The 18,517-nt window shown below is 32.2% G+C and overlaps 1 protein-coding gene across 8 annotated transcripts in view; it reads left to right on the forward strand.

The window, feature by feature from the left end:
* Nucleotides 1-18,517, forward strand: part of LOC145248037 (serine/threonine-protein kinase N2-like) — a 412,484-nt gene that overhangs the window by 322,173 nt on the left and 71,794 nt on the right. For 4 of the 8 annotated variants that reach the window (XM_080109765.1, XM_080109766.1, XM_080109761.1 and 1 more), the window contains 2 exons: nucleotides 3,978-4,144; nucleotides 9,494-9,538. In XM_080109765.1, coding sequence (XP_079965891.1) covers nucleotides 3,978-4,144; nucleotides 9,494-9,538 — 212 coding nt within the window. The remainder of the gene's footprint in view (nucleotides 1-3,977; nucleotides 4,145-9,493; nucleotides 9,539-18,517) is intronic. The other 4 variants (XM_080109767.1, XM_080109768.1, XM_080109763.1 and 1 more) reach the window with 1 other exon arrangement.

The raw sequence follows: 18,517 nt of genomic DNA on the forward strand, positions 1-18,517 counted from the left end.
TTTTAACAAATCTAATAATAAGCTAAGTGGAGCTAACAAATGGCTGCATATCATATAATAGGGTTATGGGAAAAGTAGAAGGAGAAAGAAGTAGTAGCAATGTAATTGAAAATGAATTACCTAATGATCAGCGCCAATTATGAGGATTCTAGATCATTCAATACAAATAATAAAATAAAGAAAAATAGGCCATCCACCATATGGTTTAATATGCCATTTAGTGAACATATTCTGTCGAATATTCCTAAATTTTTTATAATATCATTAATAGGAACTTTCCTAAAGATAGTAAATTGAGTAAGCTCTTTAATAAAAATAATATTAAACTATATCTCACACTTCGAAAAATCTAGCTACATATGTAATAGAATATAATAACGCTAAAATACAAAGTGCATACCATACACATAGTCAGCATGGACCTATTAATATCAATAATGTAACTGAAGATAACTGTAATTGAAGAAATAAGAATAAATGCTTATTAAGCGGAAACTGTTTAACTACAAATGTAGTATAATTCTTGCAAATAACACTAAGACAGATCTACTAGGACTACATTTAAGGAAAGATGCAGAAGCCACTTGTGTTCTTTCAGAATTGAGCCAAATGCTGAATCTGATAAACCTTCTACTTCTTTAGCTAAATATGTTAGGGAATTAGTTAAAAGTAAAATTTATTATAAATTATAATGATCAATATTCGGTAAAGGTAATAAATATATACTTAACAAGAGTAAAAAAAATGTAATTTATATACTTTGGGATCCTTCCATATAGTAACATCTAATAAGAATTTGCTTAATAAAAAGCTAGAAGTTATACAAAATTGTCTCCCTAGAATGAGGTATATGCTAGCCTATTTCAAACTCATATAAATAGTTGTGACAATTTGAGCTAAAATTTTGAGGAGTGAGAAATATATTTTATTAATGATTTAGCATTTCAAGAAAAGTTTAACTGAAATTAATCTAATTAGGATCAAATAAGTCATAATACTAACTTAAACTGTGATTAACAATGTAAGGAATGCTAAGGGTCGATAGTGGGTGAATCCTAATACGAATTATCTATATTATTCTCTTGAATTAATTAAATAGGGTTGATATGAGGAAATTTCTGGGTTTATACAATTTTTGGTTATATTAGTTCGACTGGACACTCAATATAACCATAGGCACATATCACAGTGAATAGTTAAAAAACAAAAAACATTAATGAAAACAAATGTTAAATTTACTGAAAGACTAATATTCAATTTGTGCAGACTTTTTTGATCTTAGATAAATAAAATGAACATTTTTGTTTAATATCCATATGTACACTTGTATTTACTTATTTATTACTACAGTTTCAGAAGTTTTATTGTTTTTAGGTCTTTAATTTGTTTTATGGTTAGGAAGGTTTAAGGTACTTTAGGATATCTTGGGAAGAGGTTTAGAGGTTATTTTTATTTGGAAATTTAGAGATATTTTGGGATTTCATCATTAGGTTTAGATTTTAGGATTAAGAAAACTAGATAGGAGCATAAAAATTAAAGAAAAATGTGTGTGTGTATATATATATATATAGAGAGAGAGAGAGAAATGAATATATTTGTGTATATACATAGAGAGATAGATGAAATATATATATATATATATATATATATATATATATAAGGTTGACAAGAAAGTTCTTGCAGTTTTTAACTTTAAAATTCAGATGAACATATCTCAGCTCTCACAAAAATTTATTGATCGAAATAAGCACCATGGTATTTTTCTCCTTCAGGCTAAAATCTACTTGAGAATAAGGATTAATGAAATAATTGTCCATTGATAGATAAAGAACATTCTAAGAGGATTGAAAATAATAGAATGAACTAAATTTAATTAATTATGACAGTCTGTTTATGACAATATTTATTGAAGTTGATTTTGAAGACAACCATGTTGTAATCTGCAGGGAAGTAGTCCAATGGTAATGTGTTCCACAGATGGGAACTTCTTGTAAAGAAGCTCTGTTCATTAAAATTCTGCCTGTTGATAGGTATATGTATAAGGAAATAAGTTTGTTTTCTTTTTTTGTTTAGGTTTGAAGACATTTTCTTGCTGTGAATGTCTTCCTAGGAGAAACCAGAAATTGAAATATTTTAGAACTCCCTCACTCTTTTTAATGTGTTTCATTTGATGCAGTTTGATTCGATTAAACTCAGTCTTTCATAAACTAGTAGATGGTGGCTGTTTGAAGCAATTTCCAACAAGAATTATATAAGAATTTTTTTTTTTTTTGTTTTATATAGGCATCGCCACTTATCCAGGCCAAGAGACCACTTGAGGATAAGGGTTAAAGAGTGTACAGTAGAAATTGAACAATATAGTAATTGTTAGTAATGGAATTTCGGTAAATTTGTTAACTTATATGGAACGGCTCATCAAGAACTTGCCTATGTTGGACTTGAAGACAACCATATTGTAGTCTTGAAAGCGGCTTTAGTCTCAGTACATCTATTGCGTTAGAAGCAATGTAAAAAGTGATTTCTGTGCGCAATGGCACATTCTGGAGAGAACCACAACTGGCTGTTAGGTTTTTGCTGGAATTTTTTTTGAGAGTATGAAACGGTCTATACCTACAATTTATCATTCGGTCAGGTCTGATACTATAGAGGACGCATCCTTTTTAAACATGGAATGCAGAGATAGATCTGATATAAATGTACGGAAGCTATCCCAGTCAGCCATAGAGTATCAATATACTGTACGATAGAGAGGTACATCTGAGGACTTATTATATTAAATGATACCATTTACACAATTAATAAAACAATGAAATGCAAATAAGAATTGATTTTGCTTGAAATAAACTTCCGCATTTCCTTTTTGAAAAGTAAACAGCCATTACGTGATTTAGCTCGCTACTTGGACAAGCATGTTCTTTTATAAGTAGTAACAGGGGGAAGAGGGGAAGAGAACTGCATTTTCAGATCTATTTATGCTCTATTTCAAATGATCTTGCCAGATAGAATTGGCACATTTTTTGTACGAGAAAACTATTTACACAATTAATAAAACAATGGAGTAAAGATAATGATTAAAAAAATAAAAAATAAAAATAAAGAAATAAAATTAAATATATATATTTTATTTTCACTAAATTAAATTTTATATCCGTAGAGACGTCAATGAGTCTGGTTGATGTCGGTGAGTTACTTGCGATAAGTTAATGATGGCGGTGAGCTACTTGTGATAAGTTAATGACGGCAGTAAGTTGATGTCGGCGACGACAGCAATGATATTCACGTTAAGTTGGTGTCAGCGACAATGGCGGTGTATTTGCAGTATGTTAGTGTCGGTGACGACAATGCCAAGATGATCCCTAAGGACGGTAAGACTACCTCGTGGTCAAAGGAGAGGTTCCTTTTATAATCGATCTTTGGCTTCAATCAGATCCAAAAAAAAATGTTTCATTTTTTGTGTCTCTTATTGATCAGTAAGTCATGTTTTCTGATCACGTGGTATGTCGCCTACTACATTCGTGTGGAGAATGCAGTTTTGTTTTTGTTCTCTGCATAGCGTGCGTAGGTGTAATCGACATTGTGTAAGTGACTGAAATTTTAATGTCTGGCGAAATGTGCGCGCAATTGCACTTTTTTTTTTTTTAACAGAGTGGATCATATGGTAATTTTTAACAGAGTGGATCATATGGTAATTGAGTGAGATCTGTAACATAACAACCAGTTTTATTTGGATTTAATTTACATGTATGACGTGACACACACAGATGAAATGTAAAAAATCCAGTTTTTAAGGTTTATTAATTTATTAATTTTGAATGAAATTCAGTCAGATTTTTATTTTTTTAATCATTTTTAATTTCTGATTAAGTTTTTTTTAATTAATTTCTAAATGTTGATAGTTTATTTGAATATGATTTGATTGTGTTGGTTATTTGAAATGCTCAAATTAAACTAAAACTAGAACTGTTTCTTTTTTTTAGATTGGTTGGGTGTCAAGATCTTTTAGAAGAAATTCCAAACAGGACTCGAAGAGATTCTTCCCAACTTTTGTTCTCCAGCCCTGGTGAGAGCCGCAGCTTACTCCGCAGTGGCAAGAGTAGCAAAAGCAGCAGTAAAACTTACAGTATCAAAGATGAAAATCTATCGAGTGAGTATATTGGGCCAGTATATATAATCTGATCAATTACATAGCTGCTTTTATGTGGTTTACCAATTAATTTAATTTTTTTTTCAATAACTGAATTTATAACTCTTGCTTTTTACCTATGAACAGAATGTAGTATCTGTTCTGGTGCTACATGTCTATTCTGTCCTTGGTCGTTGAAACAGTACTTCTAGACTGAAATCAATGAAGAAGTACTTCTAGACCGAGACAATTTAAACTTTTTTTTCCATCTAGAGTATCTCATTGGAGAGCTAGATTTTCCCCACATTAAAAACTGATCTTGTATCTAACTCTGTCCTCGTGAGATATCAATAGGAACAGTGAATTTATAACTGATATCATTACACATTCTGCTATTTTTATCAAAGGCTATAGCACCAATAAAGATGCATCCATTTAGAACATTGAAAAATCCAATAAAAGATATATATAATAAATGCCTGATACTTAATAATAGCAATCAACTAAGTAAAACAATGAAACTTGTAAATTAAAAAAATAAATAAAAACAACACATAATTTATATCAAACCCATTACAGTAGAACCTTTGGATATGGTGCCCCTAGGCTATGGTTTTCAGGTTACGATGTGGAACATGATGTTTTTCTGGCCTCTGGTTACGGTATTTGCCCCCACTTTAGTGTTATTTACAATGTTATATGATTATATGCATGTGTATTATATATTGTACTGTATTTTATTAATTTTTAATGCACTATCTACTGTAGATTAACATTCTTACCTAGCCAGCTAAATTTGAATTTTTATAAAACTTTTTATTTCACACTTCTATAAAATGTCTTCTCAGCAGTCAAATTTAATGGCATTCAACAAATATTTCCATGGCAGCCATTAAAATTGATGGTCCAGAAGATGGATTTTATAGAAGAAAGTGTCTAATAAAAAGTTTAATAAAAGATTAAACTTGGCAAGTTAAGTAGAGAATTTACTTCTAATGAGTTTGATATAAATTACACATATTTTTCTTTCATGAGTAACCACGTATTAACTGGTCTGGACTTTTACCTAATTTTCTTTTAACTCTCAAAGATTAAAGAATAAAATGTTAACTTCTCCAAATTTTCATTCAGTAAAAGAATATTTGTAGGATTAAAAATAGCAAGATTTAAAAAAAAATATTTTCAAAAACACAAAAAATTTGATGAGATTAAAATTAGATAAAATAAATCATGGGTATGATTTTTTTTTATCCAGATGATGTGAAGAGGAGTAGGGGACCAATTAAAAAAAATATATATATATTTTTTTTTTTGTTTTTATTGGGCCCCATGTTTTTCCTTTTTCATTTATCCTATTTTCCTTTTCTCCATTTCTTTTTTCCCCTTCTCTTTCTTCCCCTTTTTTTAAATTTTTCACCCTTTTTTCTTTTCCATCTACTTTTCTCTTTTTTACCTATTTTTCTCTTTTCCCCTCATTTCTTTATCATCCCTTCTCCCTCTGCTTCTCTTTCCCCCCATTTCTCCTCTCTTTCCCCCCATTTCTCCTCTCTTTCCCCCCATTTCTCCTCTCTTTCCCCCCCATTTCTCCTCTCTTTCCCCCCCATTTCTCCTTTCTTTCCCCCCCATTTCTCCTCTCTTTCCCCCCCATTTCTCCTCTCTTTCCCCCCCATTTCTCCTCTCTTTCCCCCCCATTTCTCCTCTCTTTCCCCCCATTTCTCCTCTCTTTCCCCCCATTTCTCCTCTCTTTCCCCCCCATTTCTCCTCTCTTTCCCCCCCATTTCTCCTCTCTTTCCCCCCCATTTCTCCTCTCTTTCCCCCCCATTTCTCCTCTCTTTCCCCCCCATTTCTCCTCTCTTTCCCCCCCATTTCTCCTCTCTTTCCCCCCCATTTCTCCTCTCTTTCCCCCCCATTTCTCCTCTCTTTCCCCCCCATTTCTCCTCTCTTTCCCCCCCATTTCTCCTCTCTTTCCCCCCCATTTCTCCTCTCTTTCCCCCCCATTTCTCCTCTCTTTCCCCCCCATTTCTCCTCTCTTTCCCCCCCATTTCTCCTCTCTTTCCCCCCCATTTCTCCTCTCTTCCCCCCATTTCTCCTCTCTTCCCCCCATTTCTCCTCTCTTCCCCCCCCCCCCCATTTCTCCTCTCTTCCCCCCCCATTTCTCCTCTCTTCCCCCCCCATTTCTCCTCTCTTCCCCCCCATTTCTCCTCTCTTCCCCCCCCATTTCTCCTCTCTTCCCCCCCCATTTCTCCTCTCTTCCCCCCCCATTTCTCCTCTCTTCCCCCCCCATTTCTCCTCTCTTCCCCCCCCCATTTCTCCTCTCTTCCCCCCCATTTCTCCTCTCTTTCCCCCCCCATTTCTCCTCTCTTTCCCCCCCCCATTTCTCCTCTCTTCCCCCCCATTTCTCCCCCCCATTTCTCCTCTCTTTCCCCCCCCCTATTTCTCCCCCCCCATTTCTCCTCTCTTTCCCCCATTTCTCCTCTCTTTCCCCCATTTCTCCTCTCTTTCCCCCATTTCTCCTCTCTTTCCCCCATTTCTCCTCTCTTTCCCCATTTCTCCTCTCTTTCCCCATTTCTCCTCTCTTCCCCCATTTCTCCTCTCTTCCCCCATTTCTCCTCTCTTCCCCCCTCCCCTTTCTCCTCTCTTCCCCCCTCCCCTTTCTCCTCTCTTCCCCCCTCCCCTTTCTCCTCTCTTCCCACCTCCCCTTTCTCCTCTCTTCCCACCTCCCCTTTCTCCTCTCTTCCCACCTCCCCTTTCTCCTCTCTTCCCACCTCCCCTTTCTCCTCTCTTCCCCCCTCTCTTCCCACCTCCCCTCCTCCCCCTCCCCTTTCTCCTCCCCCTCCCTTTTCTCCTCCCCCTCCCTTTTCTCCTCCCCCTCCCCTTTCTCCTCCCCCTCCCCTTTCTCCTCCCCTCCCCTTTCTCCTCCCCCTCCCCTTTCTCCTCTCTTCCCCCCCCCCCTGTCTCCTCTCTTCCCACTTTATTTCTTTCCTCCTTTTTTTCTCTTTGTCCCCCGTTTCTATTTCTCTTTTCCATTTTTTACTCTTCTCTATATCTATGTTTATGTACCATAATAAATATTCCTTATTTATTAGTACTTTTCGTTTTTGTGATTAACTTTTTGCTATTGTTTACCAATGAATTTTAGATGTCACCAAATCATTTGATGGAGCTGAACAAATCAGTCAGTTGTTTAAACAATTAATGGGTGAAGACAACAAAGGTAAAAGTCACACAATTGGATAGTTTCTACTGTAGCTGTTTGAACACTTGACTGTTTTCCTTTACAATTAAAGAGAAGAATATAAAGGAATTAGTGTTGCATTAATAGTTTCCCTGGTGAATGGGCATCATGTCTACTCTCTCTTTTTTATTTAGGAGCACAAATCTCTCAAACTTTCACTCTAATGATTTTTTTCTTAGAAATATGTAACAGACGATATTCTTTTACTCTGAGAAGATACAGCCATAGTCATGCATAGATGCACTGCCACTTCATTCCCCGACATGCACATCACAGCTCCCATGCATGCACAGACAAAACTTCTAAGGAGAAAGTTGAAATCAAAGCAAGAACATATATTCTTAAAATGCAATTTCTGACTGAAGCACATGACGGAAATGCAATTTGAGATTGAAAGGCAGCAGTTTGACAAAAAAGCAATTTCAAGTGTAAGGACTGAAGTGCATCAAGAATGCAATTTCAAACTGAAACTGACCAATTAACAAACTCTTATAGAGAACTTTAAATACGTCTAAATATGTTTATAAAAATACTGTACTAAGTTGATGTGTCACAGAACAATCAAAGTTTCTCATAGAATTTTATAGCATTTTTATTTTTCTTAAAATTATTTCAGACCAACATTTTATAATTCTAAGGGTAAAACATTGTTATAAAATTCAATCATGTAACAGCTGGTTTAGGTTATTAAACTATAATGTTTGAATGTAAATGCGTGTGTGTTTGTGCACGCATGCACACACACATATATATATATATATATATATATATATATATATATATATATATATGATTAAAATTATAGAAATAATATTTCAACATTGTAGAATATAATTGTTCTATATATCATAGTGATTTACTTATTGTGATCATAAACTAAACAAACTTATGATTTGGAAAGATATAAATAAAAACAATGCAAATACTCTGTTTAGAGATAAAGAGACTCTCTCTCTCACGCGCGCATGTCAACCATAATGCTTGGAGCAATAATGATTGGTGACAATTCTACACAATGACATTCATCTTCTAAGATGATGGAAAGGTCAAGACATCCTTCAATGAGATCCTCATTAAATGTCATTTTTTATAACCTGGTCTTTTTCTATGAATTATCAATTCTTTATATGATTGAAATGATTACTGAACTTAAGAGGATTCTTATCATCAACATCAACAGCTTCACAATAATTATCATAATTTCACACAGGCAAAAATTTGAGGGCATGGGTTCAGGATTGGTTCAGTGGATACCATTGTGGATTATGAAATCTGCCATGCTAAATTCAATTGAATTTATAGTGGTTATTTACAAACAGATTTTGTTAGTGAAGAGGAGAGATGATACCTTTCTATCAAATCATATCTAATGAATCATTTGCAATGAGTTCTGTTGGAAAGTTGATATGCTATCAAACAGACAAAACCAACAGTTTCATCTTTGTGACCTCTTGACAAAATTAGCATGTCATGCACATCAGATATATTTTGTGATCATTTACACAATAATGCCATTTGAAAACTCCCTCCCTCTTCACTGTTCTGGGAAAATAGCAAATTATTTTCAGATGTTTATAAGGCGCCATTTGCAATCTTTATTATTTTGGCATTAAAGAATTAAAAAAGATTGATATGCCATAAAACAGACAAACATAACAATGACTAGTTAAAAAAAAAAAAAAAAAAATCGACCAGAGCAAGTGATATCAAATTTCCACCAACACTCCAACACCCTTCCTTTTGGATATTTGTGAATTATGAAATTGCTTTTTGTTTTTCCAAGTTCTTCGTAGATTAGCTTCTGATAAATGTTTTTGGTTCGTCTTTATATAAGTGTATTTGTGTTTATTTCTTAGCAGTCATTTGAAAAAAAAAAGACTAAATGTAAGAATAACTTTAATCTCCTTTCCAAGATAAAAAGTAGAAATTAAATTTCCAAAGTTGTTTCTAAAAACGAAACTGATCCGCATTTTTATTAGGAATGTTTTTTATATAAATGGATCTTTGGGAAAATTTTTATTTTTATTATTTTTTTTAAGACTTTCGCTCACTTTTATTTTTTCATTTGAAAGCCGCAGGAAACAAGTAATAATGAAATCGACTCTTACATTTGTAAAATCTGTATCCGTTTTCAGCCTTGAGATTAGCTTATTATGGCTGTCAGTTTTCCAGACAACAAGGTATGCTAAAAACTTTGGCACAATCTGATTTTTAATTATTCTTATGTATGAAATACCAAAATAATTATTCTTTACTTTTAATACTGGAGTTTATATATTCTTGTCTCCTTTTCCTATTTTAGTGTGTTAGAGGGGGTTTCATTTAGTTTTGAGACAATGGATATTCCCTGTAAGTGTTCCTGCATGGGAAGTATATTGTGAGGCAAGGTTCACACAATTACCTCTCATACCTCTCCTGAACTGGCATTGCTTCAATCCAGTAGCAAGGAGAAGTCCAGGACAACTGGAAGCAATGCCAGGATATAAACAGCACCTATTATATATAAAAGTGAACATGTGTGTGTGTACATTTCCCTACACAATAACTCTGTCAATTTTAAGTCTACATACTCGAAATTTGATATACAGGGTACTGAGATTTGGGAAAAACTTTGTGATCGGTTTTCGGACAGAAATTTGGCTGTAAAGGAGTCAAAGTTCAATGATTTGACCTTTGAGAACTCTACTAAACTCCTCCATCAGTTTTGGGTCTAAACACTTGAAATTTTAGATATAGGTTCCTTAGACATGGATCTAACTTAATAACTTAACTTGAGCCCAAAACAATAAATGTTAAGGGGTCATAATAGGGGTCAAAGTTTTAAAAAAATTTGACCTCTCCAGTCTCTACCAAATTACTCAGACAATTTCTGGTCTAAACATTTGAAATTTTACATAAAGGGTAATCAGAGGTAGGGCAAGCTTTTTAATCAGTTTGGGTCTAAAATTTTTAGTTATCAATATATAAATGTATGTATGTATGTTTGCATGTCTACCTAAAACTTTCAACAGAGATAACTGATTTTTACAAAATCAGTATCGTTTTGAAGTTCGACCTTTCAGACGACAAATATCAAAACATTGGCTAAAAACATTAATAACCTCCAACTGGGCACTTTTCTACGGGGGAGGGGGAGGGGTCGCTTTTTTTGCCAATATTTTTGAAAGTCATCCTCTCCTTTCGATTGTCTAGCCTTAATTAAAACCTATGTCACTTCCGGTTTGGCGGTGGTCGTAACAGCAAAGATGTCACGTTTTTTTGCCATTCTTTTCTCCTTTTGGGGTATGGGTTCGAGCCTGCCTTCCTACTACCACTTTTTTTTTTTTTTTTTTGCTCAACATACACATTTAAACACCCAGGCAACGCCGGGCTGAAATGCTAGTTCCTATATAATCACTCATATATTACTGGCAAGGTTCAGTGTTATTTAATTTATATATATATATGTATATATATACTAGCAGGTGGGTACCCGGCGTTGCCCTGGTTTTTAGAGGCGTCTGTGGTTGGGGGGGGGGGTAAAATGAAAATAAAGCAAATTCATAACCCGGTTTAAATATTATAAAAACAAACAATGTTAAAACTATTAAAAAAAAATCGTGTAAAAAAAAAAGAACAATTAAAAAAAAAAATTAACGTGATGCAATACGAACGGTCCGGCGGTGCCCATGTGTTTGAAAAATCCCAAAAAAGGTTGGAGGGGGGGGGGCTAGAACTCGAATCATTGAGGCGAAAGCACCAGAAAAAAAAAATTTTAAATTAAAACACGTGATAAATTAACTAAAAAGTGAATTAGGTCAAATATCAATTCCGCAGTGAAGTTTGTTTTAGTTTAGTTTCAGTAGTCACACCATACTCGAATTCTAAATGAATGTTTTTGTTTTCTTGAATTCTAAATGAATTTTTAAGTTTTAATTTTAATTTAAGTGTAATGCAATCGTTGCGCTGTAATGTTTGTGTAAAAATAAATGTTGAGTTGAAAGTACTAATAAATAAAGGTCATAGTTAGATTTCACGGTTAGTCGTTAAAACCAGAAGCAAAATCCGATTAGTCTCGCAGATTGCGTCTTACACTAATGAAAAAAAGCAAAAAGAAAACAATAATGGTAATCGCGTTTTTTTTTGTTTTTTTTTTAATTTTTAAATTCTATTTTATAATGGAAAAAAACAGAAAGCATAAATCAGGGAAAAAAGATTTTTAAAAAAAACAACAAAAAAAATGGAATAAGTAACCTTGTACGATTCCAAGCCGGTGTGTTTCTTCGTATTGTTCCTTGTGAACGCATTCATGGCAGTGTAAATGGGGAGAGGGGAAAGGAGGAATCTAATAGAGAGAAAAGATGTTGCAATTTCCATTGAATCTAAGTGATTTTGGCAGTTATCTCTCACCGGAAAAAATATAGGAATGTACCATTGTTTAGGAACTGTAGAGGTAATAGGTCTATAGCAAATCTCAGATGATATGCTACAGTCTGTACACATTACATCTGCATGTAATATCATGATTTTTAATCCTATTATGGTCAAAGTCGGAGGGGAAAAATGAGTTCATTTTATTTATATAGAGATATATATATATTAGATTAAACTAAAAATACAATTTAAAAATATTGAATGGGGAAAAACAAAATATTCACATTGTTAAGTGTTTTTATATAATCAACATTTCAAGCAATAAGAATTTCATCAGGGTATAATATTTTTTTCATTATATTTAGAAGGAAATTTCATCAAAATGTTGATTACTTGAATCAATAATCGACTTAACAATTTGAATATTCTGTTTTCCCTTTTCTTTATCACATGCACTCTGTTAGGTTTATTGTCTTTTCTACAAGTTTTATTTTTGCTTTATTTAAAGAATTGTTTTGTTCTTATTGTTACATATTACTTAGCATTAATGTATTTGCAGTTAAGCAGAGATGTATCATTTCTCAGGTACACTAGATTACTTAGAGACCAGAGCTTTGTTTGTCTCCCTGTACTGTCTTATTGGTTGGATTAGCTCATGTGACACTGATACAGAAGGATTTGAAGTGATATAGGCAGTTGTAGTTTGGAACTAAGAAGAGGCATGATAATTAAAAGCAGTTCATTTAATCTCTATATCCATTTATATCTATATATACTTAGAAAGTTGCACCGTTTCCTACTCTAACAGTAGCACTGAGGTTGAGAGTGTGGGCCACCTGATTTCTGGTTGCAAAGTCCTACTTGGAGACGGTTATTATACAGATCGCCATAACGGAGTTTGCAAATACCTTCACTGGAAGATATGTAAGAAACTCAACATTCAGTGTAGTAAAAACTCCTGGGAACATATACCCGAACGAACAGTTGGGAATGACAACTACACTATTCACTATGACTACATAATCCCTACTGCTACATATCTTGAAAATGCAGCTGTTAAACCAGATATAGTGATTTGGGACAGAGCAAACAAAAAAGCGACCGTAATAGAGGTCAGTGTACCCAATGATACAGGGCTTAACAGAGTTGAGAGGGAAAAGATTACAAAGTATCAAGGACTTATGTATGATATGAAACCAAATTGGAAATTAAAAAACGTTTCAATTATACCAGTCATCATAGGTGCAACTGGACTTATGAAAAAGAACTTTAAAAAGTACATAGCAAGCATACCCGGTGAACCAAGTGCAAGTGAAATACAAACGATTGCACTGAAAGGGACGGCTAGAATCCTCAAAAGATCTCTTGGTTGGACTCACTAAAATAGGGGTAAATGTCAGACATCTGGTTGGATGTCCCATCCCCTAGAAGAAAAAGTTTAAGAAAAATGAAAAAAACAGTAAGATTAAAACTGTTAGATTTTTTTCACACAATATCTTTCTCATATACAGATCATGGGTATGCAATCAAAATAATAATAAGGTTAGATAATTTGCATATTGCTTTGCAAAAAAAATCTCATTAATAAAATATTTGATTGTTTTTTAATTACAATGCATAATTATATATATATATATGTTTATTGTGGATAAACACAGGGAATTTTAAGTGAAAACAAGTTTCCTGGTGAACTTACTTCGGGGTAGATTTATTGAATTTTCAACAAGTTGCAATCCAAAAATAACTGGGAGAGAAATTTCTTGGTTTCCTTAATTTTTCTGTACAATGCAAAGACTCAAGTCCTGCTAGTAAAATATATACTTTAGATAAAAAATGAATATTGTATCCTTTTTGTATAAATATATTTCAGTTATCTGACAGTAAAACCATTACAGAGTATAATCAACAATGACCTCTGTGAGTGACAATCAACATCTATAGGCCCATGAGAGGGGTTATATAACATTCCTATGTTTACAATCCCATCAGATGAATATAGTGTGATATTTACAACATTACTATCCATAGCATTAGTCTTTTATAAATAAGTGGTTTTATTTTTTTTGTGGTTGATGTCACATTAGAGTATTTCTTCTACTCCAGTTTAGGACAATTTAAGTTGTAATCAGCCGGGATGCAGTTCTGCAGTAGTGTGTTCTATAGGTGGGAAACTTCATAAAAAAAACTCTATTCATGGAAATCATGGAAGGAATGATTGGTTCATATTTTTCTAATAAGCAATGATACAACCGCTTTCAATATAACTTTGAACTTGACATACAAAACTCACAGTTACAGCCAGTAACTGTTTTGCTACTCATTTCTCTTATATAAAACTCACTATATACTGTTAAATTAATTATTTTATTACCTGCAGAAATTATGTTCAATTATTAGCAATCACTTGCACTCATCTGCTCATTTTTTTTTTGTTTGAATTTTTCAAAATATTTAAAAATAACATTCTGCCAAAATAATAGGTTATACTACTTAGCTCATCTGAATTCATCAGTTAATAAGTAATTCAATTTTTATTTATTTTTTTCACTTGAATAATTTGAAATGATGGTAACTAAACTTTGATTCAATCAAAGAAAATATCTCCTAAGAAAATGTTACTGAAATTGTTGGAAAATATAATTGAAGATTGAGATGTAAATATAGTTGTAAGAGAGTATCAAACAGATTCACCTACACAGTTTACCATTACGTGAATTATGTATCAGCATTAAGCAAAGACAACCATCTAGAATACCTACAAATGTTCTGGCAAAAATGTTGATATAGACTAGCTCCATAGGAAAACTGATAGAAACAGATCTTGCATGTCATTTAGAATAATATATTGAAACTCTGATTAGTTGTTTTTGCACATTGTTTTATGATTTCTAGTGATGCTTGAGTATATTTTTCTTTTATGTAATCTAATTCCGGATGCTATTATTATTTCAAATTATTTAATTTGAAAATAAGTAAATTATCTCCCTTTAAAATAGTTATGCAGTTTATGAGGACATCTTGTAGTTTGGGCTATTTTATTCTCTCCCAGATTCTGCCATATTTTTCCTACTTTTAAGTACCCCCCCTCCCATCCCTCTAGACTTCAAGAAATTTCTCTCCATGGTTCTATTTCTGGTGACTTTTAAAGAAACTCTTTCCTGCATGGGCCTTTCCAATCTCATCATAATTTTATATTTTTCAAAATTGTTTCTATTTCATAATTAAACGTAAAAATCAGTTTGTGCCAAACAAAATATATAAACTTTATGAATTTAATACCAAATAATGAAGGTAAGTTGTATTGCACCACTAACTTATTAACAAGTTTATTTTTGTTCTTCTATAAATTGGTTATATGGTCTCCCCTAGTTACCAATTCCAAAGAAATTCTATCCGGTTTTGGTTAAAATACCTTTCCAATATTTTAACATTTTGTTTAAATAAATGATGGGTAAAGCGTTTTGAACAGCCCCCCCCCCCCAAAAAAAAAAACAAAAAAAACAATAATGCTAATGGTTCACTTTTATGAATTGTCTCTTTAGGTGATCACCTCTTATCTAAGATTCATCAGAGAAGCAATGTTTGAAGTTTTTGGAATTGAATATAACAGCAAAATTATAAATCATTATAATTTGTGTAGTGAAGTCTTAATTTGGGTGCGTTGGGAAGTGTGGAGTTGTCCCTTGTTTGTTGTCACTACTGCTGGGCCCTTAGACTCTGTAGTAGTACCTGTCGGGTTTCTATTCATTGATTAAATAGAAACTATCTTTCTTCAAAACATACACCTATAAAATAAGTTAATCTATAAACCAATTATATACAAATATATATTGTATGATTTTGGCATAAAATGATCCAATGACTCCTTAATAGTTCTGTTAACACTTGCATCTTTTCTATTAAGTTTTCTCACAACAAAAAAAAAATAAATAAAAACAATTTACAAAAAAAAAATAAACTTTACAAAAATATGGAAGTTTATTTGTTAATTATTTTATCTTTTACATGCAATTTGATGACATTTATAGGGTTTCCGATGTCATGATAATGAATTTTTCCAGGTGAAATTGTCACCGACAAATAGTTTATACGCAATAACATTATGCTTACCGATGGCTAGCCAAATAATGCGCATGCGTGGCTTATGGTACGACTATTTATCCGCAACAATGTTAAATGTGTTAGTTTAATGAATGGAAATAAAGGTGAATGTAAAAGGTGGTAAGAAACAACCAATTTAACTGTGTTTTGCAGCTTGAACATTACCTTTATTAATGCTATATAAGGAAGCTGGCTATATTGAGGATGTTAACTCTGGACTAATTTGAAGAAGTTAGCTCCCAAATATATATTTTTTTATTATGCCGAAAAAAAATTACAGAAGTTTTTCACATATTAATACTATCCTATTTTTTGCTAACAATTTTATTTTTGCAACATATTTTTTTGTTTAAAATTTTGTAAATTTTTTTTTTTTTAATGTAATAAAACATGATTATTTGAAAGCTAAACTCTTCAATATATGTATCTCTATATATATATATATATATATATATATATATATATATATATATATATAATTTATGTATATATATATATATAATTTATGTGAAATGCGATGGTTTGAAACATTTTAGTTCATTCTTTTATTTTTATTACACATTACAGGCGGACAGTAACAACTACTACCTAATAAGCCACACTACCCTACTTTTATTTGACATGTTCGGTTATAAAGCAAAGAATAATCACAGCAGATAATCAAATCCCTATGTTAAGATTGGGTTTATAGATACTAACATCGTTACTTCGGCACAATACATTCATTTAGGCTACAAGTACCAGTGCCCATTATTTTACTGGGCCGGCAGTGGCTCCCACTGACAACCGTAGTTTTTTTTTTTACAGGTGAGGTGAAGGGCATACTTCCACTGGGCAAAGAGGGTACACAGGTCCTGCTAGTTATTAATAAATAATTATTTTAGTTTATTTTTTTCAATGAATAAATTATCAGTGTAATCAGTGATTTTAATTGATTTTTTTATGAAAAATAACTAATGTTGACTGATACATGAGCAAAAGAAAAAATAGCCTTGTAACAAATACATCATGCCCATTTTTTCTTGTGCGTGTGTACTGGTTGACATTGCTTGTTTTTTGAGCCAAATAAACATTTTACATTAAGTAAAGACATTAAAAACTTATCCAACTAAGTAGAAGAGTAACTTGTCTTTGGTAACATTTGTTATATATTTGATTTTTTGTCCACTTTTTCAAATCTCTGTAGATTGTAAAACTAACTCCATTTTATGTTAAATTTGCATACAAAACTGATCTCTCATTCTAAGTTAAAAATTCTTTTTTTTCTTTTCACCAAGTTTTTGTAGGTAATATGTAATCACTCAAAAATATCATCTCATTTTGGTGGGGGATTTAGCTGATACAGTTCATATACGAATTTGCCGTCATTAGTAGTAGTGGTATTACTATTATTATTATCTTGTTTTTCTTTTTACAGTAAATCAAATCAACAAAACCTTTTTATAGAAATAAAAAAAAAAATATGAACTTTCTTTGATAGAGGGAAGGCATAGAATAGTTGAAAAGCTTCCCTCATGTTAAGAATGGTTTTCTAAAAAGTAACAGTATTTAGAAATTAATTTTTAACATGGGAAGGGTTTTTTTTAGTATTCTCTTCTTGCTCTATTTTCTTATTTTGCATACCAATCATTAACTATTTTTTAAATTATTTCTGAAAAAATTAAAAAATTTAAATAGTATTTTGTACACTAATGATGAACTAAAAAAAAAAACAGCTTTGTTTTAAAATTTAAATAAATCTTTGATATCACAAGCTGTCTCGGCAGGTTTTTGGCCTAGATTGAACTGGAACAAGAAAATTGTGCAAATTTGAATTTTGTCCATGCCATCGAAAAGTCTACAAAAAATGAAGAGATTGAGAATGGTAACAAATAGCACGATTTGATAGAGCAAAAACATGCTTCAAAATGATATATAACATGGCTATATGTGTCAATGAATTAATTCAGAAATCATATATAAAAGTAATATGTGAGAAAACGATATTGTTTTTGCACTAACTTAATATTTAACTTTCAAATTCAGTTAAATTTCTGACTTTTCATAACTGACATAAAAACATTTTTCATTATAACTTTTTTTCAATACATTTTTCTCCTTTCAGAGATTAATGTAGGCTTTAATTTTTCAAACACAATTACAAATTACAAGCCAGCCTTCAAAACCTTGGGCTCTATCAGTTTTCACCATAAATTGATTACACATACCTAACAATCTTTGTTGTGCAAACAGAAGGTATTTTTTTTACTTTGTGAATTGTTTAAAAAATATTGTAAAGATTTCATCAAATGTATGCTTTTGATGTTCAATTCCACTTGAATTCTAATATTGTTCCTCCGATTAATGCTTAGCCTTTATCCCTGAATCAATGTGAATTCTTCCCTCCACTAGGAGATTCATTTTTGTAAACCAATCAATGTTTCATTTTTTATTCACTAAATATCGAAAGATTATTTTAATTGTCAGCATTCAATCATGTTTAAGAAATACACTTTTCAAATTTAACATGGCAATTTTCTAACAAGTCTGACAGAATTTCTCATTGCACATATGCAGTAACCATTACATTTCATTTTTTTCCTTGTTTTTTTTTTTTTTGTTTTGGTAATATTTTAAATAAATGGATAACGTTTTTATGAATATTGAAAAATTTCTTTGGAGATTATTTAATAACTGAAGCCTCAACCTTTTATAAGCTGGTTATT

This window comes from Euprymna scolopes, chromosome 26 (genome assembly GCF_053919585.1).
Source record: "Euprymna scolopes isolate OS-2025 chromosome 26, ASM5391958v1, whole genome shotgun sequence".
NCBI classification, from domain to species: Eukaryota; Metazoa; Mollusca; class Cephalopoda; order Sepiida; family Sepiolidae; genus Euprymna; species Euprymna scolopes.